Below are 27,594 nucleotides of genomic sequence, written 5' to 3'. Positions count from 1 at the left end.
GATCCTGACACGAAAGCATTCCCAGGAAATATGCTTCCTTTCCCTGTCTCAGAGGTGCCATTCATAATAAGTGTGAGATGACTCCTCTTTTCAATTTTGAGATTAGGGAAGCCTTTTATAGTTCCCTGATAACCTTGTTTCTAGTTCTTGCTTGAAACGCTTACAGCCTTTGTCTGGTTTGTGGTCATGACAGTACCATAAGGACACTTTATCCAATAAAGCACACAGGTAAGTGTAGCGATCGCAGAGGTCACTGCGTGACTGTGGCATCCTTTTATGTTGAGACATGCAGATCATCTATAGATTACACCTCTGGCTTGCCCAGTAATGTCAAAACATGAATCAGTAAAACAGGTCAGCTCTTTATCTTAAACTTGGTAGTTTTCCCAAGATTCCTGTGCAAGAATCAGCAAGGCTCCATTTTGCAGGTAAGGAATCAATGTCAGGCTCGATGCCTTCGAAAACTCTTGTGGAGAGGACAGCAATTACCAAAACAAAGGTCTGTATCCTGAGTAATGAAGGCAATTGAGTTTACATCGGTAAAGTCTAGAAGTAAGGAAACACACAACACCAGAACTGGAAAAAACAAACAAACAAACCCACCCAAAAAACGTGGGATAGTATGTTGATATATAAAATTTTAGTTCAGAGCTGGAAATCATTTCAACAAAATGACCACCAGCTTTACACAAATGTCCACATTCTGGGAGCAAAACTGATTTCAGTTTATATTGGGAAAGTTCTCATATGGCTAGCACTCACTGAGTGCCTTTTCTGTACTAGGCTTTATTTTAATGCTTTCTGTGTATTACCTCACCCAATTCTCTCCACAATGCTAAAAGGGAGGTGCCACTGTTAGATCCATCTTATAGAAAGAGAAACCGAGGAACAGAGAAGTAGTGTAACTTCTCCTAAGACACATACCTAATAAATGACAGATTTGAGACTTCAACCCTGAGTGGTTCCTCACAATCATGTAAAGAGAACAAAGCTACTTAGACAGACAACTAAAATCACAGGCTTTCTGTATTTTCTGAGAAAGAAGTCAACCTACATCAAGTTTGACATGTAAGAATAGTTCAGTAATTGATATCATTTAAGCATCTATCTCCCTGATTCTAAATTTAGTGTGGATATTTAAATAAATAGAGGTTGTTAGTAAACGAAAAACAATATTTAAAAATTATTTAATGGAAGCACTGAGGAAAGACTTTTTAAATATATAATTTGTAAGAAAATTTAGTTGATAAGAACTGATTCAAGCTACACCAAATTCAACTTGTTGATTTTCAGCAATTAAGTCTAAGTGATATCAGAATACCATTCATATAGACACATTGACTGAGATAATCAAATATGTTTTAAACCACTTCATTACATTCAAAAGCTAAAATGCTTGGCATCAATTTGAATTGAAACTTTCCATTTTATTTTTTAAAATATATTATTATGCACTACAACTATGTGTTTTAAAATCTGTTTTGCAGTATACTTTAATTTTCACCATTTAGAGCTTAAATGGTATATATTTATCCTCATATTGTGAATGTTTATAGTATAAATACACCACTAAACAATGAATAGCAATGATAATACAAAATACTACATGATAATAAAAGGATTCACTGTTACATAGAGATAAATAAGACAGGAATAATGTGAAAACTAAAATAGGTGCTTTGTTTGGATACAGACTCCTTAAAATTACAAGTGAGCTCCACTTAATTTAGCCCTAATACATATAAATATGAACGACACAATTTTTTTCTCACTGTATAAGTGAATAACAACTAGCATTTATTAAGGGTTCGATATGTATCAGTCACTAATAGACTCAAATGGGCTAAATGATTTGACCAAACTTTCACACCTAATAAAAGGCTAAGTAGAACCCACAACTGATTCAAAATTCTCTGTTACTCTCATGGTATGATGCTACCTCCTTGCTTTCTTAGTGATTTCAAGTTGTGAATTGTGTAGCATATGTTTATATTTTTCAAAGCTTTTGGGATAATGGAAATATTTTACATCATGACCAGTGTGGCAACTACATCGGTGCATATATTTGCCAAAACTCATCAAATCCTGCACGTAAAATGAATGTATTTAATGTTATTTCTCAATAATGTTGATTGAAAAACTAAAACAACAAATCTACTCACAAAAAATGTAGGGGCATATTTATGATGTCATATACTCGTTCATCAAGAAGACACCACAATGCTAGAGACGTAATGAATATGATAACGGGTAAAAAGAAAAAAGTTTTTTTTTTTCAAATGCTCTTTCTAAGAATAACTTGTAATGATCACTTACTTGCAATCATATGATTAAATGACATATACAGACCATACTATTGCCAATTTTCAAATGACTCGCCGTCACTTTTAAATGTGACAAATACACAGATATGCTTTGCGTGTTTTTCATCAAGACCCTCTAATATTGTGCCCCCAAAAGTCATGGGTTGCAAAAAGAAACCTGCAGAAAGACTCCAGAGCCAAAAAGAAAAAAAAAAATCAGCAAACAGCAAACACCATTCAGTGAGCCCAGATTACTTTGCATTAGGTATGGAGTTAGCAGTCAGTGGCACACTGTGATCTGCTTGACAGCTGGAACCTGGTGGCTGAGGCAAGAATAAATGGTTATTTCCTGCCTCAGCAGCACTATTGAGTGAGTAAGCACAGTATTGATCCTTATTTGGTTCCTTAAATGCATGTGACTCAAGTTATCCTGAGGCTTCCCTCCAAAACTCTCCTTGGGATCCAGACAATAAAAGAGCTTGTTATTGGAAACCTTTCTTCTTTCACTCTGGTGGAACAATTTGGAATGCAGTATCTGAGGGGAACGCTGCTTTCTCTGTCTTTCACCATGAACTTAAAGTCTACCTTAGAACAAGTTTCATAATATAAGTCCAATACAATCAGGAAAGGAGGAAGAAGGAGAGAGAAAGAGAGTTAGAAGCAGATAGACTAAATCACAAGATGACTATTTAGGTATAGTTTGGGCACGAAGGAGTAAAAGGCATTGTTATTTGGAAGGATTGTCAGGTAATGACCCTGGAGAAAGGCCCACCAAGTAGCTTTCATCTTTAACTCCCCAACAAAGACCACCCTGCTCAAGCTTGCCAATGCCTCGATGTTGCCAAATCCAATGTGACTTCTCTGTGGGTACATTTTTAACGTCTCAATAGTATTCAAGAGCCTTGATCGTTCTGCATTCTTGAAATACTTTCTTTCCCCAGTTTCTAGATCACACTCTCCTGCTTTCCTGGTTTTCCTTGATATCATTGCTTATTGATTTATAAACTCTTTTTGTGGCTTCTCCCCCCTCAGAATCTCAGAATATTGAGTTGTATGACCATTTTTCTTGCTGTGGACATGCCCTGTGTATGAATCCAGGTTAAGAGAAGAACTATTAAACCAAACTCCTTTATTTAAATCCTGAACTTGCCAACTAGCAGCCGAGTAACACTGGGAAAGTCACTTAACTTCTTTGTGTCATTGGCTTCTCACCTATAAAATGGGGGTTGTCATGACGGATAAGTGATTTAACACATGTAATATAAAGTATTTACATGTAACCTACTTAGAATAATGTTTAGCACATATTAGGCACTATATGGTTAACATTAGTATATGTTTAAATGCCACTTATAATGCTTATGACTCCCAGTCTGCATTTCTTACTCTAACCTCTGCTTTGAAAACTAGTCATCTATCAAACTGCCAACTTGTATCTCATTTTTCTTTTGTTTTCTTTTTTTTTTCTTTTTTGTCTAACAAGATCTCAAAAATAACAAGATTGGGAACTCTTGACTTCTATTCACCCAAAATTGTTCCTTCCACAATCCTCCCCATTTTATGAAATGGCCCTGTACCTTTTTGTTTTTAGATGTGAAAGCCAAAACTTGAGGAATTATTCCTAATTTCTCTTCCTCTAACCACCCTGCCATATCAGTAACTTCTATAATCAGAAACTTCTATCAAAATCATCTCCAGAATATATCCCGAACCCATCACTTCTAACCTCCTCCATCACAATGATTCTACTCCAAGCCATCCCTGTCTCCTGCTTGAACTTCCACAATGACCTCCTTGCTTATTTGCTGGCCTCTTCCCTCATAAGCCCATAAAATCCATTCTTTACAGAGTAGCCAGAATAACTTTGCAAAATAATAATAATAACAATAACAATAACGATAATAATACTAATAATAAATTAAGACAAAATCCAATTTCCATACTCTGCTTAGAAAATCTTACTGATTTAGCCCTGGTGTACCTTTTTTGCTTCATCTTACCATCCTTAACCTCCCTTCATCATTGTTCTTTTGCTATTATGATCTTAATGTTCCCTGAATACACCAAGCTCATTTCCACCTTGGGACTTTTGTACAAGCTTAAATCTATCTGTAATGCCCTTCCTTCTAAATATCATATGCCTGGCTCCTTCTTGAAATTGAGAGTTCATCTTAAAGACATTACCCAGTCTATAATAACCTCCCAGTCATTACTTACAATCTCCTTTTCATGGCATTTCAACCTTCTTTTCATGGTATATTCTAATGTTTTCTTCTTTAGTTAATCTATTTATTTTTTATTTTTTTAATGTTTATTCATGTTTGAGAAGGGGATATTGCAAGTGGGGCGGAGCGGGGAGTGGGCAGAGAGAGAGGGAGACACACAATCTGAAGCAGCCTCCAGGCTCTGAGCTGTCAGCACAGAGCCTGAAACAGGGCTCGAACTCACAAACCTTGAGATCACGACCTGAGGCAGAGTTAGATGCCTTAACTGAGTCACCCAGGCGCCCCTAATTATTCATTTATTATTCTCTCCATCACAATGTAAGCTCTATGCAGATATTTCACCAGTCCTTAAGTTATCTGCGGTGCCTGGCACATAGATGGCATTCAATAAATACCTTTGGGCTAATGAGTAAATAAGCCTTGGCAGTAGTGAAGCAGAAGAGGTGTTGGATGTCATAAATACCAAGCAATTGAAATCTACGTATTTTGGCAACTATTTCTAGGTTGGAGAAAGGAGTAACTTTAAGATCTTTTTCTCTTTATTTTGTCTTTTTTTTAAAAATCTAAACGACTGGGTGGATGGTGGTGCCATTCACAGAGAAAGGGAATACTGAAGAAGGAACAAGTCTAAGAATAATCATCTTTGGACAATGAGTTTGACAGCTCTTGTAATACAAACTTGGAATCTTTCAGGAATAATGAGATATGGATGTAGGACTAAGAGAAGAATCCATGGGCTGGAGATGTAGATTTCATAATCATCAGAATAGCTGAAGTTATTTAAGTAGACTTTTTAAAACAAGAAAAGAGGGGGTCCAATCTCTGAAAAACAGAAAAGCATTTAAGAGTAAGACAGAAGAAGAGAATTTGGAAAGAAGAATCTCCAAAAGATAAGAGGAGACCCAAGAAAGAGGAATATGATAGCCAAGGAGGAAGACCATTTCACAAATAAAAGAGAGGTAAACAGAGTTAAATAACAGAGAAATCAAATAAGGAGTAAAAAAAAGTCAGCCATACTTGGCAATTAGAATAGCAATGGGCAAACTGAAAACCTAGATGCCACCTGAGCTTGCCAAAGTCCTGCCCTTAAATTCCAAGCCCCTCAGAATTTCAGGCACTTATCACGATATCTGCCTCGAATTCTAATTCTCCCAGAGCTCCAGGCCATTACTTGGCCACCCAGAAGGAGTTAATCATACCTTTCCCTATCCCCAGCTTTTTGGTGCTGATACCAACAAAGTAACCTATGTTAACTGGTGCTCTCAATGGTTTCATTCTTGTTTTTATTTCCCCTGTTTCCAGGATAAATAGGAAAAAGTATTATCAGATATCAGCTATTTAAATAAATATTTTAGAAGAATCATGGACATTCAGCAGAATCTTCTTCATCCAAAGTAATAAATAAAATAGTAATAAAAAAATAATGAAAAAGTGGTCAATGAATCAGTGGGACCATAATTTCCAGGATCCCCCCAAAATGCTGTAAGATTTACTAGATATATTCTATAACATATAGACTATAGTCATCAAGAAAAATGTAAATATATAGAAGCTAATGAGTCAAAAGAGGAAGAGTTCCTTAATCATCAGTTAAATGCAAATGTTATTAAAAAATGGAATGTTAAAGAAACGTTTGACAATAAAAATCGTGTGAAGAAGGAAAGGGACGTCCTTCCAAGGACATTCTTATTTTATTTATTTTATTTTTTGCTTCAGAAAGAGACAGCGCCAGTGAGGGGAGGGGGACAGAGGGAGAGAGAGAGAATCTTAAGCAGGCTCCATGCTCAGCACTGACAGAGCTCAACGTGGGGTTCGAGCCCACAACCTTGGGATCAGGACCTGAGCCAAAATCAAAAGCCAGTCACTCAACTGACTGAGCCACCCAAGTGCCCCCCTCCAAGGACATTCTTTAAAGTGCTCATAGATCCCCATTTCAGGGCTTGACTTTCCATGCATAAATCTAAAACAAAAAAAAAAATCTCATTTTTTAATTGGAAAATCCAATTCGCTCCAAAATGATCTTAACAAAACTTATTTTTAAGTCTTCTAGTTAAATGAAAAAAAAAATTGGTGGCTCCTATGAAATTTCTAGAATCTATGCAAGTCAGAGTAAGGGAATTAAAATAGAAGATTAAAGTATATTCTTTTTATTAGCATGATTTACTCCAGGGGTTTCCAAACTTTGCTACATTGTAGAATTACCTGAGCAGACTTTTAAATTTTTTTAATGTCTATTTATGTATTTTGATAGAGAGCGAGTGCCCAAGAGCATGGGAGGGGCAGAAAGAGAGGGAGAAAGGGAAAGAATCCCAAGTAGACCCCACACCACCAGCTCAGGAGTGGGGCTCAAACTCATGAGCCATGAGGTTATTATGACCTGTGCTGAAATCAAGAGTCAGACGCTTAATTGACTGAGCCACCCAGGTGCCCCTACCTGAACAGACTTTTAAAAATCTCAGTATCTAAGCGGACTATCTAAATCTAAGTATCTAATCTTAGTATCATGAATTAAATCAGAATCCCTGAGGGTGAGATCCAGGCGGTAGTATTTTTTCTAAAGCTCCTCCAGGGATACTCACGGGCAGCCATGGATGTGAGAACTGGAGACTTATGCCACCCTCGTTCTCATTAAATGAATGTTTACGTGGTGACGAGGAAGAGCTGGGTTTGAATGCTGGTGGCTCTGTAAATTTGGACAATAAGTCTCCTAACCATTTTGAGCCTGAGTTTACTCAAGTATTACTCGGTAATTATTGCTCTCACTTCACAAAGCTATTTTGAGCATTAAATGAGGTAATATTAAAAATGCACAGTGTGTATGTAGTACACAGTAAATGTCGTCTATATGTAAACAATTCCTTATTAATGATAATTGTCTATTAATTACAAACCAAATCCTATGTCTGGTTCAGAAAGCATAGTTGGCAAATATAACTGTACATAAACCTGAATTCATATATGCAGCTAAGTTTCAGATCTATGCCGAGTCAATTCAGACATACTTTGGACCTTAAAGGCACTCTCTCATTTAAATTACACAAAGGAGGGTTCAAAGATCCTCAAATTCACTTCCTACTCACACCTGCCACCGTACAGATTTACGACGCCTCAAAAGCAGCTGCGTAATTTGAGTCTGGCTTTCAGGAGAAAGCTACTAATAAATTTCCTTGGGTCTTATTAGAGGGAACTTTTAAATCTTCATTGACACGGTAAGAAAGGACTAAAAAAAAATGTCCACTCACATTTTTCTTATTTACTCCGTTACTCTGAAGTGCATGATGATTGTTTTCCTTTAGTTGTATCTGCACAGTTTGACAGATTTCTGTGACAAGGTTACTTTCAAATTGATAAAAGGTTTGATTGTGTCGGTGCATTTGTCAAAACTGTCTGACACCATGTATAATGGACTCTGCACCCGGAGCCCGGACGACACTGGAGTCTGCTCTAAATGTTCAGCGTTTTCCGCACACACCGTAACGAGACATCCAACAGGGCTGGGTGAAAGTCAGGGAGATTAGCTTGGGCAGACCCTCAGCTCTTGAGCTCCAACACTCCCACTTTGTTCTCCTGGCTTTTCATTCCGGGCATTTCCGCTCTCTGGTTAAATGCTAAAGTGACATTTACAGCTTCATTGTAAAGGGAGCAATGCGAGGGTGTCATAGCTTTAGCAAAGAGAACGTTTACAGAGAAAAATGAAGGGCAGGAAAGCGGACTCCCTGGTCTTCTGGTGATGATTAGAAATACATGCGCGCCTAACCAAGAGTTTCCCTCCTTTCCCTTCATTCTAGTGGCCTTACCAAGAGCAGGCTCACTTTATAACACAAGAACAATTCATTCGCTATGCGCACAGTGTTGTCATTAACAGATCAGTTAATGATGTAGAAGTGGGGGCGATGGACAGCCATTGATCAAAAATCGGGCAATGCATTGATCAAAATTTCTGAGTCTTGAGGATGATTAAAGATATTGTATAAGTGGAAAATATAAATACATCATGATTTTTTCCCCATTTAAAATTCTGTTTATTACGTTAAATGTGTTTTTTTTTTTAAGAACAATTTCACTGTGTTTCAAGGGCATTGTTTACAATTGTATCATAGAAGGTGCCAATTTTTTGAGAGAGGAAGTATAGCTTCAAATGCAAAAATGATTATATCACCCAAATTTTATTTGGTCCAAAAGTTGTGATGCTCTCTCTTGCTCACTTGCTCACTTCCTCAGTCTCCTAAGCCAACTCTACCTTTTCCTATTTCCATCTCCTCCTCCTGAAATAAGCGTAAAGGGCATATAATCCAAGTATTCCACACATGATCTCCAACAGATAATCCATCCCATGAATATAATTGCATAATTAATAGAAGTTTTTGGTTGCCATTATATTTGCCTTTAGTGCTCTTACTACCGCAGCCCTTAAATGCTTAATAGTATGTTGATGATACATTCATGACTAGGTAAGCAAAAGAGATTAGCTGAGAGTCATGGATGTGGGTCTTCTGTGCCACTTCACTGTTTCTTTCAGAGTTCATTTGATTAATTGACTCTCAAGTCCTTGTTTTTTAACAGAAAAGTAAATGCATACGAAAACAGGCATCTTTCACCACACATAACTGTTCTACCGTCACCATTACTGATTCTCACACTTTCTTCTCTGACTATAAATCATTCTTCCACCTTGCGTTCCAACTATTCCTACTACGATCATCCCCTGATCTCATGAGATGCCTTCTTTCCACTCTGTACTTGGCAGTTTTTTGAAACAAAAATCTAAGTCACCTTCCTGTTTATGACAGTTCAATGTTTCCTTCCTTTGCTCTTCATATAAAACAAATTTCCTAACATGATCCAGAAAGAAATCACCTTATCCCATATTTCCACATTTCCAGCTCATTTTGCCCTATACTCGGCCTCCCCCTCTCTGTTCTAACTCCACGGGCTTTTTTTTTCAGCCCTTTTTCTTGCCATGCTCCCTCTACCCGTTGGTTCTACAGACATGAGGCTCTTTCTCCTGGAATGCTCTTATCTTCTTTCCTCATCTAGTAAAACCTATTCCTCCTTCTGATCTTACCTCAATGGTCACTTCCTTGGAGAGTCCTTTGCTCACTGCCATAACTAGGACAGATCCCATGTGACAAACACTCTTGGTTCCATGCTCCTCTCTTTTCTTGAATTTATGGTTGCAATTTTATATCAAATATATGCTTATTTAATTGATGTCTATTTTCCCTAGTAAAATATAAGCTCTGCTAAAGCAAGGCCTTTGTCTAAATGTACCCACCACTGAATCTTTAGCACAGTATCTGGCATGCAGCACAGGTGCTCTGTAACTATTTCTTGATTGAGAACACAATAGAGTTCTTTGAGATTTCTTAAGATAAAGACATTACAGCCTTTAACTATAGTATCTCCTATAAGACACACAATGCAATGTATTCATTTAAAACAACTAGAGGGGCGCCTGGGTGGCTCAGTCAGTGGAGCGTCTGACTTCGGATCAGGTCATGATCTCGCAGTCCGTGTGTTCGTGCCCCTTGTCAGGCTCTGTGCTGACAGCTCAGAGCCTAGAGCCTCCTTCAGATTCTGTGTCTCTGTCTCTCTCTCTGTCCCTCCCCCACTCATGCTCTGTCACTCTGTCTCTCAAAAATGACTAAATGTTAAAAAAAAATTTTAGGGGCGCCTGGGTGGCTCAGTCGGTTGGGCGTCCGGCTTCGGCTCAGGTCACGATCTCGCGGTCCGTGAGTTCAAGCCCCGCGTCGGGCTCTGGGCTGATGACTCAGAGCCTGGAGCCTGCTTCCGATTCTGTGTCTCCCTCTCTCTCTGCTCCTCCCCCGTTCATGCTCTGTCTCTCTCTGTCTCAAAAATAAATAAAAAACATTAAAAAAAAAAGTTTTTAAATGAAACATAACTAGAGAGTTCCCATGTAGCGAAATCATTTTGCAGTCTTGTCTTCTTTTCTTTGATTTTACTTGTGATCCGAACATAGGAGCTTTGATGATGTATGTGAATGGAATCCCATAATAGGAATTTGCTCTCAGATTATACATTGAGATGTAATGTAATTTCTTTTCTTTAATACTATTTTTTTTTTGCTGCTCGTCAGTATTAATATGGATGCTGTACTCTGATACCAGATAATTCACTATATCTATGCTCATTTTTGGTATATCTCTGTTTTATCTATTCTTTTATTATTATAGATATTAACAAATATTGCATTTCCTATATTATAAGGAAAAAACTCTAAAAGTACTTCTACTTTCATAATAATAAACATGGAAAACTGATCTTCATGGCAAATTCATGTAAATAAGTGAATATTATCTATTTGTAGGTGAAATCATTTTAAAGTGTTGGGATGAGTAATAGGAACATAAAATGATCTGAATCTTTACAAGAGTGCTAACATAAAGTACCAATGACTGGATGCCTGGGTGACTCAGTGGGTTGAGCATCCAACTCTTGGTTTCAGCTCAGGTCATCATCTCACATTTTGTGGGATCGAGCCCTGCATCAGGCTCCAAGCTGGTAGTTCAGAGCCTGCTTGAGATTTTCTCCCTCCTTCTCTCTCTCTTTGTCCTCCCCCCACTGCCTCTCTCTCTCTCTCTCTCTCAAATAAAATAAATTTTTAAAAAATAATTTAAAAAAATACTAATGACTGGGACACCTGGGTGGCTCAGTCAGTTAAGCATCCAACATCGGCTCAGGTCATGATATCATGGTTCAAGCCCCGGGTTAGGCTCTGTGCTGACAGCTCAGAGCCTGAAGCCTGCTTCAGATTCTGTGTTTCCCTTTCTTTCTGCTCCTCCCCCACTCAGGCTCTCTGTCTCTCAAAAATAAATAAACATTAAAAATATTAAAAAAAAAAAAAAAAGGGGGGGGGCGCCTGGGTGGCTCAGTCGGTTGAACGTCCGACTTCGGCTCAGGTCATGATCTCACAGTTTGTGTGTTCAAGCCCCATGACGGGCTCTGTGCTGACAACTCAGGATCTAGAGCCTGCTTCGGATTCTGTGTCTCCCTCTCTCTCTGCTCCTCCCTGCTCACACTCTGTCTCTCTCTCAAAAGTATAAAAATAAAGATTAAAAAAAAATTTAATACATGTGTATATTAAAAAAGAAATACTAATGGCCAATGCTAGAGACCAACTCTACAAGAGAGGAAAAGGGATTTTACAAGTGACCTGCATGGATCTCTTACCACAGGTGTCCCTACACATCAGGCCATACCGATACAGCTGAATCGACTCGGGCTGTGACCCTGCCAAAACTATAAAAGGGGATTAGTGAGAGAGAGAGAAGTATCCAGGAGCACATTGTACCACTAAATAATAATGAGGATCTCAATGAAATATCAGAATTTTAGCATGAAAGAAGCTTAAAGCATTATCAAGTGGAAACCCATTATTTTATACATAAGGGAAACCAGCATTAGGGTGAAAACAAGCCATGGGTCCAAAGCCACACCCTCAGCTGATGGCAGAACCAGGGCTGAAAACCTGATCTCTTGGTGCACAGCTATTCCCATTGCATTATGTGGCTTGATCACATCAGTTCCTCAAAATTCTCTAGGAAAAATAATCCGAGCAATAAACTCCAGGTCCAGACCACTTCAGTCACTGTAGAACCCACAGACACGTTTATAATGACAACAGCATGGGTCCAATCTTATTACCCAGCAAAAACTAACATGAACAAGTAACCAGTACCCTCTGTGCTCTTAGCCTTCTCTAAATTTCTCACATGCACGTAAGAACATTAACACAACTTCTTTCCTCAAAAATAACCTCTCTTTGTCACTAAATCTCTTTCCTGAGTTCAAAACACCAATGCAGGCTGGGGCACCCAGGTGGCTCAGTGGGTTGAGCATCCGACTCTTGATTTCAGCTCAGGTCATGATCTCATGGTTTGTGTGTCTGAGCCCCACATCAGGTTCTGTGCCTGCTTGGGATGCTCTTTCCCTCTCTTTCCGTTCCTACTCCGCTCACATGCTCCCCCTCTCTCTCCCAAAATAAATAAACTTGAAAACAACAACACCAAAACCACCAATACTGGTTTTTAGGTAACACTTCCATTTATCTATTTCTGGCAACATTCTATCAAATGTGGACACTGACACAGACATCTGTAGTATAATGCTACATCAGTGGTATGTTCGTAAGCCAGCGCTCCGAAAACATAATATACAATTAAAAATCTTATTTCTAGGGCTTACTGGTTCTTCTGATGTAGATATGCCTGTCATGGCTGACTTCAAGCCACTGAGTCTATAACACATCACACACAGAATTCCTGAATATTTAACAATTGACTCTAATGCACCAAAGGCAGTACCGGCATGCCACTGGAAGTACAGGGACACCTACAAATAGTCAAAGTCAACCTACTCTCTTGTAAGAGGAGACTGAGGCTCAGAGAGTAAATGACTCGCCCCCAGATCACACAGTGGCTGAGTGGGCTTTAATACACAGGATTCTACCTCAGCTGCCTTCATAAATTAAGTGAAACTTTCCGTATTAGACATAGTCAGTGGTTTTCATATTATTGAAGAAAGAAGTGCTTCTCAAAAGTAAGCAGCATATGGGGCACCTGGGTGGCTCAGTCGGTTGAGCGTCCGACTTCGGCTCAGGTCAGGATCTCACCGTTCAAGGGTTTGAGCCCCGCGTTGGGGCTCAGAGCCTGGAGCCTGTTTCAGATTCTGTGTCTCCCTCTCTCTGCCCCTTCCCTGCTCATGCTCTGTCTCTCTCTGTCTCTCATAAATGAATAAACGTTAAAATTTAAAAAAAAAAAAAAAAAAAGTAAGCAGCATCAACAATGCCGAGAGACTGTTAGAAATGCTTATTTTTAGTCTCCACCCCAGGCCTAGGGAATCTTTATCTTTATCTATCTGTGCTTCACTAAACTCTTTGAGTGATAGGGAGCAATGAGAAAAAAATCTTCCTTAAATCCATCAATATTCTTTTTGTAAATGAGATCCCAATAAGAGTCAAAGATAATAGCTGTTTTCCTATCAGCATCCTTTAAGAGATACTTCTGAAGGTTTTAACATAAAGACCACAATCTTTCGCATTTACAGAGTCCTTACTCTTCAAAATAGTTTAGATGTTTCTAACAACAGGAAAAAGTTGAATTATTTACCTTCCAATTCTCCACCCCAACCTTTTACCGATCAAAGCCTAACCTACATTTCTATGTCTTAGCCCTAGCACATTCGTTTTGCTTACACACCTCCCTTTAAATATTTATGTGTCAAAGTTTTGCTCCACCCTGTCCCAAATCGAGGTAGTCAACAGCAAAACGGCTCTCCCACTGTAATCTACATATTGCTTTGCCAATTGATTATCCAGTTATGTATTTGTGTTTTGGTTTATCAGCCACTTCCTGGTGTTTTGCTATTTGTTCCCAACCTTCAGATCCAGAACAAAGACAAATAAATACTGTCTGCTTTGTTTTCCTCTTCCAATATTTTAGAGGTTGGAAAATTTACAAAATAAATATCCTCTCAACCTTCTTGTAAAAGCATTGCAAAAGAGAAAAAGAAGAATTGAGTAACAGTTTCCCAAATTTAAAAATACCCAGCTAAGGCACGCTCAAATGACCAACAGCTGTACTGATATTACTTGAAAAATAATCATACAGCAATCTACAAATACAGGTCCATGAGTTGTAATTCAGTATCCCTTATTAATTTTATTTGGAGGGCACACGTAAATATGTGTATTCTATTGGCACAGAAGTAAGACTGTTAATAACCTAAATGTTCGTAGATAATAGATTAACAAAAACGCTTTGGAAGGGCATGTTCGTCACTACCACATTTCCTAGCAAATCCAAAACTACTTGGTGAGCATAGTTCTTGGCCTTGGTGGGAAATAGCTTCACTGGATGTGGAAGTGGATGTTTTCAAGGAAACCAAAGTTCTAGTTTTATAATTCCCCAATTACCTGGTCCTGGCTGAACTTCTATTTACCGAGAACTGGCCAGAAAAGCTTTGCAACACAGGAGGAGGTAACCATCCCGAAAGCAACTGTCTCTAAATTTTCAAGATTGCCTTCGCTAATACTTCCACCCCCAAAAGCAGCCACCTTTCTGAGATTTGTTACTGATCCCACCAGCCACATGGGGTCTGCTTGCTCGTCATCTTTTCGGTCAGTACATGCATATGGGCCAGCACTCCCAGGTACGTCTGCTCAGGGACCTCCACCCCGCCCCTAACGGAAAGAACACAAACTCCACTCGCTAACGTCAGCTGGACTTAGATCTCAAACTCCAGTCCCATTTGTACAGTGGAGTCTACCTCACTGAGGCACCAATAAAGGGGTGTACCGAGTGCAATACCGAGTCCTGTGTGGACTGAGCCCACGTGAGCCAGCGCGGAGGAGAGGAACGGCGCGGAGAGCAGAGGGCACTTACGGTTGGCACAGCTTGATTAGGTCCTGGTCAGTGGTGCCTGGAGGAAGGCCTCGAATGTACAGGTTGGTTTTACTCAACTGTTCCCCGCTGCTGTTGCTGCTGCTGTTGTTGCTGCTGCTGTTTGTGCTGGGGCTGGGAGGTGCCATGGGGTGGGGAGCTGATGCATAGGACTGCTGGAAACAGAAAAGGCTGTTACTGGAAAAACAAAGCCAGCACCTATTCACAGGCCAGCAGCGCAGCTCGAAAGCAATGCCGGCTTCTCGGCCTCTCTGATCCACACATGCACACACATTTTTATATCACTACCCTGTACGCTTCTGAGAACATCATTCCCCCCACTCTGGCCCTGCACTTGGGTCGGCATAAGTTAGCCCTAAACGGGGCAGAAAGAAGATCCCAGGTGCTCCTGACAGTGGCATATGGCTTCTGAATCAGTCCCCTGTGATTTTCCTTAGAGGTGTAAAGTCACACGTTACCTCCCTCCCCACGAGAAGAACGTAGTTTGCTCTTGGCACCAAAGCTCTGCCCCTAGCTCACCTTTAACGAGCCACACGTCTTTGCTTTGTCTCCACTCCTTGTCCCCTCCTCTCCAAAACACAAAACCGAAACCAAACAAACAAAAAACTGCCTCATATTGTTGTCCTCCCCATCACTCTCCAATACAATTCCTGACACACAGGAATCACTCTATGAATAGCGAATCTAGGAAGGGCCAAACGGACGGATGAACGGACCTCATCTCTTTCTACCACTCCCAAATCTGCTTCTTCATGGCGAACGTCCTGTGTTTTGCGATACTGAGCCGCCATTCTCTCAATGCAGTCAAGATCCCCTTTAGGTTACTCTAGTCGAGGGTCTCAATCCAGGAACTACTGACAACTTGGGATGATTCTTTGCTGTGGGGCCTTTTGTTCATTACACTGTACGTCCCACATTGTTCATTGTAGGGTGGTAGCAGTAACCTTGTCCTTTACCCACCAGATTCTAGTAGCAGCCATCCCCTAGTTGTGACAACCAAAATTTCTCCACACACTGCCAAGTGTCCCCGGGGAAACAACCACTGCTCTCCCCCGGTAGAAAATCACTGCTCTAACTTGTCAAACTATTTTATAACAAAATAAAATGATAAAATGATCCCTAGCAACTGAGAATATACAACATGAATATACGTGCCAGAATTAGTGGACACGGTGCTCATTATATACTTCATTTCTTTGTCAAATGGGCCTATCTTCACAAGTTCTTAAATTACACAGACTGAGTTTGCACTCCTGCTGTGTCTCTTACTGGCTGTGTGACCTTTAGATGGTGCCTTCACCTCTCTAAGACTCAACATTCTCATTAATATGAGGAGGATTAAAATACTACTCTCAATAGTATGTCACAGGGTCTCTATATAAATTCAATGAGCTAATGTAAACAAAATGGTTCCTGGAAATTAGAAAGTGCAAAATAAATGTTAGCAAAAACAAAAATGCAAGAGTAACAATAATGATAACATTTGTAGCTCATATCTGTCTTGCCAGTAACATTAGGCTATATAACTATCCCAGATATTCTCAGTCGTAACCTAGAATGTTACCTAAAGGTAACACCTATTAAGATTCCAGTGGGGAGATTTTGGCCTGAGTGTTAACCTGAAGACACATTAGCTGTTCTATCAGGGGTGAAGGTGTGTATTTAACAGATGGCAAGTAGATGCTTAAGAAATACTTAGTCTACAACATATACAGTACAAATTGAATGAACACAGCACTTAGTCCACAGTGATAAAAGGCCAAGTTTAAAAATTTTTTTTTCAACTTTTTAAATTTATTTTTGGGACAGAGAGAGACAGAGCATGAACGGGGGAGGGGCAGAGAGACAGGGAGACACAGAATCGGAAACAGGCTCCAGGCTCCGAGCCATCAGCCCAGAGCCTGACGCGGGGCTCGAACTCACGGACCGCGAGATCGTGACCTGGCTGAAGTCGGACGCTTAACCGACTGCGCCACCCAGGCGAAAAAGGCCAAGTTTTAGCAGCACCAGCCTTGTTTCTTGCTATAATACTCAGTGTTACACTTTTCAGAATGATCAGATTTGCCCCAGTCCATATTTCCAAGTGGCTACAAGACAATGCCTCTTAGCTACAACATGTCAAATGAAACTCATTATCTCTGCTCTCTCACCGCCCAAGTCCCCACCCCAGACACCCAGCACAATTGACCCCATTTCTCTCTGGTGTTGCTGACATTCATCTAGCCCCCATGCTAGAAGCCTTGAGGTCAGCTTCACTTGTTCTTTCATTCTAAATCTCAAAATACAGTCAGCTACCAAATTTTTGGACAAGTTTCTAGAAGCATCCTTTTCTCTGAATTCTCACTGCCTCCTAGGTCGGGATCTGGTCCACCTTGTGGATCCACCATATCCACCATCTGGCTCATGCTTTCCTCTTAGGGAGGAAAGTGGAGGAAGAATAAGACAGACAGTCAAATGCAAAGGCACACTGGTCTTGAGTATACTGGGTAGTTCCTTTAAGGAATGGCGGGGGGGGGGGGGGGGGGGACAGAACCCAGAGCCTCCTTCTTTGAAACAAACATTTCAAGTAAACATTAGGTATTACTTAATCTGCTACCAACATTTTTAATGTGGGATTTTACAACAAATTACACAGGAGAATACTTTCTGTTCCCAATGTTTGAAAAAAATGACATACATCCATTGCCTTTTGGAATTTAATATCTGCATAAAGCTGCATGAAGTTTCTTGGCTGGCATGAAAAACTAGTCTGCCTTGACCTAAGAAATCCATTTCGATCCGTGGACACCCCATAACACTTAAGCTCTATCTCTTTACACGCCCTGCACTTAGTAGGTTTTAACACATCCCTGCTAAAGTAATGCCCTGGTCCCTGTACCTCCCAATGGGACAGATGAGATTTATCTTTCACTTCCCGCATGTGCTTTATTTTCTTAAATTTCGCAGGGCTTTTTAAAAGCTGTTTGTTACCACTTTCACCTCCCCTCTCTCCAAATTCTTTGAATTCCATTCTGTACTCAGGCTTCTTTTAAAATGAGGCTTTGTTAAAAGCAGTTTTCCCCATGGCGTAGCTTTTAAAACTATCAGGGAGCCAAAATAAAATCACATCTTCAGCTTTATGTATCATAGATCTGACGGACCAGCTCAGACTGAGTCCCTGAATGATCAAATAAGAAATTTTCATCTGTAGGATGGTCAATATGTGTTTACTTAATTGTCCACCCCCCCCACCCTCCATAGCCAGAATATCATTTAGTAAATTGCATGGTGCTTAAAACAATAAATGTGCCCTCCAAAGCGCCCAATGTATTTACTAGGAAAAAAAAAAATGAAACAGTCAAAAGCAAATCAAAGCTGGGACGACTATAGGTTACTTGTATGCATGGAAATGAGGTATGTAATTTACAAAGAGAGATCCAAACACCAGCCTGTTGTGGAGAAATGATGTATTTCAAAAGCCCTTTGAAAAAAAATACACAATCAAAAGGGGTTATCTGTGTCATATTCTTGTTTGTGAATTCTAGAAGTTCTGCTGAGGGGCGCCTGGGTGGCTCTGTCAGTTAAGCATCCACCTTCAGCTCAGGTCATGATCTCACCGTCCGTGAGTTCGAGCCCTGCGTCAGGCTCTGTGCTGACAGCTCGGAGCCTGGAACCTGCTTCAGATTCTGTGTCTCCCTCTCTCTGACCCTCCCCCGTTCATGCTCTGTCTCTCTCTTCTCAAAAATAAATAAACATTAAAAAAAATTTTTTTAGAAGTTCTGCTGAAAGAGGTAGACTTTCTCAGTGTTACTGAACCAATCAATCCAGAGATTTTAAGACGGAATGCCTACATTCTCACTACTCCTTAATATTTCATTTATCTGCTGATGATATACTGAATGATTCAGGTAGTGGTTTGCGCTGTAAATCATCCTTTGGTTTTAAGAATTATAAATTCCCTCCTCTCCTCCCACTTTGCAAACACACATCTTTTAATCAACAAAACATTGGCAGAAGTCTCCCGGAACGTCTGACAAATGCACAGGCCTAAATGAATTAATTTGTGAAAAGCAAAAGCAATGTTGTGTGCCCTGGTACCAAAGACAAATGACCACACAGCATCTTTACAAAAAAAAAAAAAAAAAAAAAAAAGGAGCAATAATCGTTAGAGGTGAATGGGTCACAGCAACCACTTTCCTAATTAAAAGTGGCTCTGATTCCTTCCTCAATTCTTTGTCTTCAAATGGATTTGGGGTTTTATCATTGATTAGCTTTTAAATCATTTTGAGGTACCCAGGAAGAAATGTTTAAATGTTAGTAAAAAAAAAGAATTTATTTTCCCTGAGATAAAATGGACTTTGCTATATTGCTCAAAGTCATACTTTATAAATCCTATTTAGGAGTGGTGAGGACTTACAGTCCAGGGTTACTGAACACTGCTACACGGTGCCGTAGCAGGGCAGGGAGCTGCTGTGAATTTGCAGCGTCAGCTTGGTTAGAACCAGTGAAGACGACAGATTTTCAGAAGAGGACCTTCAGATGGCACTCTGATGGAGGAGGGAGGTAGGATTTCTCTTGAACCTGCACTCGCTTGGCAAATACGCAGATTTTCCTCAGGTGTTTATTCATGGTCTGTTGGGACCACGGTCTGCTGGGAGGGTCTGTTAGGTATCACGGGATGGGGGTTGAAAATCTCTAAACCACATGTTGGGGCTACTACATCAATGGATCAGTACCAGTGTTTTCTTTGGGCAGCTAAACCAAATGACTTGACATCCATTTTAGAAGATAACGATTCTAATAATTATAGGTAACATTCGTTGCGTGCTTCCTAATAGGCATCGTATATAACCGCCCAATGAGGCAAACCATATTCTTCTCAAACATAAATGAGAAAACCAAAGTGCAAAATGGACAGATGACCTTCTCAAGGTCACACAGTGGGAGCCCCACTTTGACCCTAGAAAGTTGGACTCCAGGGGCCATGCAGCCCCCACCAGCACAACAGAACTTCACCTATTGATGACATGGGCACCAACACAAACGGCTTTTTTGCCGTCAGCTTTGGAAGAAGGCACGAACAAAAGCTCTCCTGCATCCAAGTATACGGAGGAGAAATCGAATAAGGATGGTAAACAGCATCTAGTCAAAATGGAGGTTAATAAGGCCTTTCCTCTATCAGAATTTAAATGAAGTCCATCTTAAAATTTAATGTCAAAGGGGAAGTGACCATCAGAAGCAAGCAAGGTGATGAGTTTTTCAAATAACATCAAACAAATGGGTTCCTTGGTCAAGATTCAGGGGATGTTATTTGATAACAGGAAATGAACTGGCTTGCAAATCATCCTACAACAGCTGATTCATTTAGTGTGCTTTGTTAATATGCCTCATTTTTCAAGTTTGAAAAGTGAATCAACCGGGTCCTCCTACATTCTTCTAAAATGTGTGATTTGTGTATATAGGTTTGGATGGAGGTTGGTTGTGCTTTTGACCCCTACATATTTTGGAGGTAAACTGGAGAGGGATAGGAGTTGTAGTTTTATTTGTTTTCTCTTTTTTTTCCCCCAATTTTATTTTAACAGAAAGTGTTTGATACGTTCAATAAATGCTGTTCACATTTCAAGAGGGTAAAGTAAATCATTAAAAATCATCTTTTATACAGTATGGAACATATTAGCTGAACATGTCTGAAGGCAGGGATGTAATATACACACACCAGCCAGACCATCTTAAGCCAGGGTCACTGCTGACATTTTGAACGAGGTAATTCCTCGTCGTGGGGCTATATTGTGCATTGTAGGATATTGAACAGCACCCCTGTCCTTTGCTACTAGATGGCAGGTGTACTACCCTCCCCCCAGGGTGTGGCTACCCAAAATGTTTCCAGGTATTGTCAAATGTCCTCTATGAGGGTAAAAGTGTGCCTGGTTGGCAATCACTGCCTTAAACAGATCCAGCCCCTCTCCTTGAAAAACAAATACCAGCACAGGACCCGGAAATGGAATAATAATAATAACTCAATGGCCTACAACCTACTGCATTGAAAAACCACATCTACTGACCCAAGTTCAACTTCTTATCCCCAAGTATATACGGCACTCATCTCTGCGTGCCTCTGCCCTCCGTAACTAAGACATTGGTACGCCGCATTTCATTTGCAGCAGATGAGGTCTGAAACATGCTTCTTCCTCTTATTGAAAACATAACTCTTTTACAAAGAGAATTTAAAATATTTTTTGCATGCAATTCCCGTTGGCTGGGAATCACAGGGCCTTGATGCCAAACTGCAGTCAATTCTATTCCCGGCATCTGGTTGCTGGCAGGATCCTGAAGCAGTTGGTCTGGTGGTTTTTTGGAGTAGCCTTGGACTCCCTCACACAGCAGTCTGTTCTGCTGATGGTCTCCCCAATTTGTTTTTATTCATCTCCAGTGCAACAGAATTTGTACTCTTTTATCCACTCAAGGGTAAAGCCCTGGATAAAGTCTCCCATGGGACCGACATGCCAAGCCTTTTACTATCCAAAAATGAATACAAACCACATTCCTGTCTTAAATCATACATTATTTAGCCTGCACGTACACATGCAATCCATTGCTCGGTGGATTAACACTGCTGCAGGCTATTGAATTCCTCTCCCAGACAGTATAATTTCTACATAACCTTGCTTCTGCACACCTCTCCTCTAGTGGGAACACAATACGAGCAAGTAGACACGGCAAGAATTGCAGCAGTCACTGGAGTGCCTATCATAGCCTTAAATGAGGATGTGCATATTGTCTATGCAAGCAATAATCAATGCAGCTAAATTAATATAGAAGGCAAGACACGCGATTTTAGCCATGGTTTCATGAACCACATATATTGACGCTTTGCTGTTTTATGCTGGACAATTGCCCCTCCATTGGTCTAGAATACAATTATAGAAAAAAATGGTTCCAATTCCACCTCTCATAACAGAGTTTGGTGAAAACCTGCCCCACTTCTCTTTTCCTACCCACGGATCAGACATGGAAATGAGCAATAAAGGACAAGACTCCTCACAAAAGGCAATCATTTGCATATTCTCTGTTAACAGTTTTTGGCAATAGCCACTGTCAACAGTGGCGGTGTGGTGTTTAAGAGCTCCACATTGCCCTCCGAGAATCCTGCTCTACCCCTAACTAGGCACTTAAACCTCTAGTCATGGGTAAAACAGGAATTTCGATGATCTCACCTAAGACTGTTGTGAGGCTTTAATATATAAATTACACATAAAATATTTAGCATCGTGCCTGACACAGAGTCAATACTCAATAAATACTTGTTGATCTTATCATTTTCATCAGCACCATCATGAGGCAGATCCTTAAAAGAAACACTACTCTCTCAATCCTACTTGGAGTAATTTACCTTTAAGGGGTGCTACCAGAGTCAACCATTGATTTTTTAAGCATGGGAGCCACTATTCTTGAGATGAAACTATGTCACCAGAACTGTGGTTTGTCATTTTCATCAAGAACCAAAAAGTAATAACTAAGCACTGATGAAACAATCATTGTGGATTGAAAGGCTAATTAGTTTCAAGGTATTTCCAAATCACTACTGAGGTATTATTAAAATTCTGTTAGGATGAGATTCACTTTTGCTGTAAATATTAGTTTTTAAAAACCTCAGCAGATTGCATAATCACACATCGCTCTGTGCTATTTACAAATAGGATTAATCTAAAGTCATTGAATTCCATTCAGAGGTTTAAATATTAAATGACATTTTAAAATTCATGGTACTTGCAAACACAAGTAAACTAGTTATTGTTCATTACAAGCACCTATAAACCAATTTCATTAACAAATTTACAAGCTAGAGAAGAGTGGTTGCTATAAATGATGCCACTGGCCTTTTATAAAGATTGCTCAGTTCTCCAAATGCCAGTGACATCTGGTCTTTGCTCTTATCCATCTTTTAATTTGGCCAACTCGTGATCTCTTTAAGGAAAAATAAACAAAATTAAAATATGTTCAAAATTTAGCTCAAAATATAGCTCACAATTTGGGCTACTTACACCATTCATGTAAAAGTTCAAGTCTACACTTAGAAAATAATGCCAAACAGCTCATGATTCCAGTATTAATAAGGATTGATTCCTCATGCAAAAAAATAAATAAATAAAATAAGCCATGATTGGTACCCAAGGTGGAGATTACAATGGCATCTATACCACAAATAGTAATGGTTAGAATTCCCCAGAAATATCAAAAGTGACTGTAAACCCTGGATGGGGCCTCTGTTCTGTTTGTCCTAGGAATGTCTCCGAGATCAACTCAAACACTTCCTTTTGTAATGGGCTAGAATCACCAGGACAAGACTGGAAATCCAGAACAGGTCATAACTGCTTGTGGAGATCTCTAGGATAGCCAACGGTCAGCATCTCAATTCCTAATGCAATCAGAGATAAAGAGGAGATCTTACAGTCCAACAATTACACTCGGGTCACATTCTTGTGCCTTACACGTTTACTTAATTTTTTCATTTAGTTTTTCCCCATAATCTCTATTTTGACTATTTTCTTAGTTTTTTGCAATATTCTATGCTTCATAATCCAATAATGTTTCCCTAAAACTACAATCAGTAATATCGCCAACAATTAGTTGTCCTAGCTCTATCATGTATGCTATCCAAAACAGAGAAGCACAATACATACAACTTAAAGGGCACCACTGCAAGATAGGTGGACCTTGTACTTTATTGAGACTAAATGAACACTCTCAAAATTTTCTTCTTCAGTCAATGAAAACAGATATAATGAACCATTTCCACTCATTCCACTTGACCACTTTCCATATATACCAATCATATTACCGGGTTGGTTACTAGTAGTTAATGGGTGATAGAAATGAAGCATTTTGTTTCAAACCATGTATAGCAATAATTACTATCAATGATGGAAGGCCATCCGGAACGTCAAATGGCATTAAGGCTCTTTTGATACACTAAATGATTCTGTCCAATTAAATCAGAATTCATTTTTTCTGAAAGTAAATCCATGTTGACTTAAGAGCAACTCAATAATAGGATAAAGAACAAGTGCAGTAAACCCTTATTCCTTTATTGAGGCTTTCCTACTACTTCCAAAATATCTCTCCAGTCCCTATCTCACCCTGTTTTCCTCGATTTCCCAGGGCTCATTCACCTTCCTTGCCACACCATGCTCCTATCTGAATCTATGCCTTATTTTGTCTTCCTCCCTTCACTTAGAATGCCTAGTCTGCATTCTTATACCTTATTCCAGGGTGACTCTAAAATGTATCTTATAAACTGGGGTACTTTGGAGAGCAAAATAGGGAGATGTTGATAATTATATCAGGACACAAGGAATCAATTGAGACCGTCCAAAGACACTTAGAACATATGGTCATTTATGATTATTTTCTATGTATCTAAATCTCACATATTCATCTAGAGTCACCTGAAGTTCCACCCCATTTTGTAGCATTTTCCTGTTATTATTTTAGACCTATTTCATTTACCCCTCTTCTTCGTTTCTATATAATTAAATATCCACAGAAAGTTATAAAATATTTAACAAGAATAGCAATGACTGATGTATAATGAATATATAATATACATGAGGCATTGTTCTAAGAACTTTATATTAATTGATTTATACTTTTGGAGGTATGTATATGGCTACCCCCATATTGAAGATGAGAATACAGAGTTTCAATGACCTTTAAAGGTTGTTCAGCTACTCCGTGACAAATTCAGGGCCTGAAGTAAGTCAGTCTTACTCCGGTTGATTCCAGATTTAACTCTAAATATGTGCAATCCAATATGGTAGCCACCTGTCCCACATAACTATTTAAATTTAAATATAATTGATGTGAATTAATTAAAATTTTAAAACGTCAGTTCCTCAGTAATATTAACCATATTTTAAGTGTTCAAAAACACGTAGCTACTGGGGCACCTGGGTGGCTGGGTTGGTTAAGCGTCCAACTCCTGATTTCAGCTGAGGTCAGGATCTCACCTCTCATGAGATGAGCCCAACATCAGCGTGGAACCTGCCTGGGATTCTCTCTTTCCTCTCTCTCTGCCCCTCCCCATGCTTACACATTCTCTTGTTCTCAAAATACATAAATAAACATTAAAAAATAAAAAAAAAAGACATGTGGCTACTAGCTACTATATTGGACAGGAAGACAGAACATCATCGCATAAAGTTCAATTGCACAGATCTGAGGTACCTCATTCTTACAGTTACCAGGCATCATCTCCCCAGACTATACTGTACATCTACAGTACCTAAATGTGCTGAGCAAAATAATGGTCATGATTTCTGTGCTGCTATTCAGAGGTGTTTGTTTTTTTTTTTTTTTTTTTTTTAAGTGCGATTAATCTCCTTTCAGTAGAGAACATATTTAAGTTTTTTCTCCTTCAGGAGTGGGTCTTGATTTTGGCATATAAAATCTATCAACTGATAGCTTCCTTGACCAAAAGTAGAAATTATTAAAAGATATTCCCAGAAAGTAAAATATAATGTGTGGGAAGAACAAGATGTGGTTCATTTGTTTTTAATCAAAACCAAAGTTTCATCTGTATTATAAAATTTCTTAATCTCAAGGAAGAGAAGCAACAGAGATAAATTGCTGTTAGAGAATCAATGTCTCTGTTTTTGGGATTCAAGCTTCGTGCTTGGGAGGAAGTTCTGCATTTTTAATACATCATCTACTTTACCTACATATCCTAAAAGAATAGCACCCTTACTAACCACATAGTATGCTATGCTACCAATCTTATTTCTCTCTAAACTGAACCAACAGTGGGGGTGGGGGGGGGGGGGGGGGGAGGAGAATGCTTTCTTACAGTGAACTACAGAGGCAATTCAGCAAATTCATAAACAATAACCTATATTCCATGACATAAAATAGTTATGTTGTTTTATTAGCCAATGCATTCATATTTTATTGATGTAGCAAAATTAAGTGTAAACAGAACCTATGCCTCAAAAGTCCTAAATCTAAGAAATTTGGACTATAAAACACAATAATTTCCTCGAGAAGACAATGTTGGGACACAGATCAAAAATGCAACAGCAATTAATACAAGCAAAATAATTGCTTCATTATAAAAACTGGAAGGAGCACTTGCACAGATAATTTTCTGGGAATATAATTTCAACATTTATTGTGTTTGGGGCTATGAGATGATAACTATGAGAATAAATTAGTGCTCAAGTTCACCGAAAGTGATCCTATAATAAATGAATATTAGGCATTTTATATTGTTAACTAATTTATTATAATTTTCAAATCAGAAACGCATGAGATGTTTATACATTCAAACTTCTATTTGTAACCTGTACGAAGACTCCCTTTTCCAGTATATTTTAAGTCAGTCTGCCACGTACCTTAGAGAATGTTAAAAAATTATATAGACATATCCAATTTCTAGTGCATCCTCTTTGTTTTGTGATTACTGGAGATTCATTTTGCCTGGTGATAGTTTCCGTAATCAAGGAAATGAAGTATCCATAATAAGACAGTACTGCTTTTCCTTCTCCAAATTACTCTTATTCGTTTTAAATAAGTGACTGAAAGTTCAGAGACCGGCAAATAGAGGGCATCTGCCCGTGATTACTACACTCTCCAAAGGCCCAAGAAGAAGAAGGAAGTATTATTACTGCATAGTGACTAAGAGCATAAATTCTGAAGCCATCCCACCCAGGGTCAAATCCTGCTTTACTATTTTTTTCTCCATATGGCCTTGGCCAAGTTCCCTAAACACTTCTGCCTCAGTCTCCTCATCTGTGAAACTAGGGATAATAACTACCTCAGAAGACTGTTAGACATTTCAAATGAATGCTTATGTATAAAGCACTGAGAATAAAGCCAGGCACACAATAAGCTCTCTAAGGGCGCTTACAATTATAATTATATAAATTCTAAAGCACTTTACAATAACCATTGTTATCATGAACAATAATGCTTTTTTGAAGAAGAGGAAATTTTGGTTGGTCTACTGAATGACCTAGCAAACTCTGGTTTGCCTAGTGTAAAATCTTGCACTCCAAAGTAAAAAGTCCATCGATGCTTGTCAAACTGCAACTCTCTGGGTTGAAAAATCAAGAAATGCCATTCTTCCATGAGATATTAGGCTCAGTTAGTACTATTTGAGCTACTGATACTGATTGCCTTCAGATAAACTGATGAGAAGACTAATAGAAGAACTTTTTAAGACAAACAGAAACTTTCACAAGGGAAGTCATTCTTAGCCTAAACAAATTCTAGGAAAATAACTACAGATTGTGAAAGTACTTATTAAAATAAGACATATGTGATTGCCAGTGGAACCAGCTTATATCAGTGAAATAACACGCTGACTACTAAATGTCCATGTGCTTAACTGAATCGACTTTTACATACAGAAAATAAACTATACTAATTTCATAGCTTCTAACTCTAAAAATAATCAGATTTTTAAAAATTGTTGCCCTGCAAGGATATTTTGTAGGTAAACAATTACTTGAACCCCTTATTTAAGTTTAATTACCTCCCTGATTTCTAATAAGTTGTATGATATGTGCCCTAGGGTAACTGAAACAAATAGTCTATAGAATAAAAATGGGCTAGTCATACATGTATATATTCCGAGGTATTTACTACACATCTCCAATATTCCAGAAAATT

The 27,594-nt window shown here is 39.1% G+C and overlaps 1 protein-coding gene across 9 annotated transcripts in view; it reads right to left on the bottom strand.

Moving 5' to 3' along the window:
- The window catches only part of RBMS3 (RNA binding motif single stranded interacting protein 3), a 708,926-nt gene that overhangs the window by 549,752 nt on the left and 131,580 nt on the right, over window positions 1–27,594 (bottom strand). For 5 of the 9 annotated variants that reach the window (XM_049629869.1, XM_049629873.1, XM_049629874.1 and 2 more), the window contains exon 2: window positions 14,932–15,104. In XM_049629869.1, the coding sequence (XP_049485826.1) occupies window positions 14,932–15,104 (173 nt within the window). The remainder of the gene's footprint in view (window positions 1–14,931; window positions 15,105–27,594) is intronic. The other 4 variants (XM_049629878.1, XM_049629871.1, XM_049629872.1 and 1 more) reach the window with 1 other exon arrangement.

The sequence above is a fragment of the Panthera uncia genome, chromosome C2 (genome assembly GCF_023721935.1).
Source record: "Panthera uncia isolate 11264 chromosome C2, Puncia_PCG_1.0, whole genome shotgun sequence".
NCBI lineage: Eukaryota > Metazoa > Chordata > Mammalia > Carnivora > Felidae > Panthera > Panthera uncia.
Note: the sequence above shows the minus strand (reverse complement) of the source record. Positions and strands in the feature narration are given on the sequence as shown.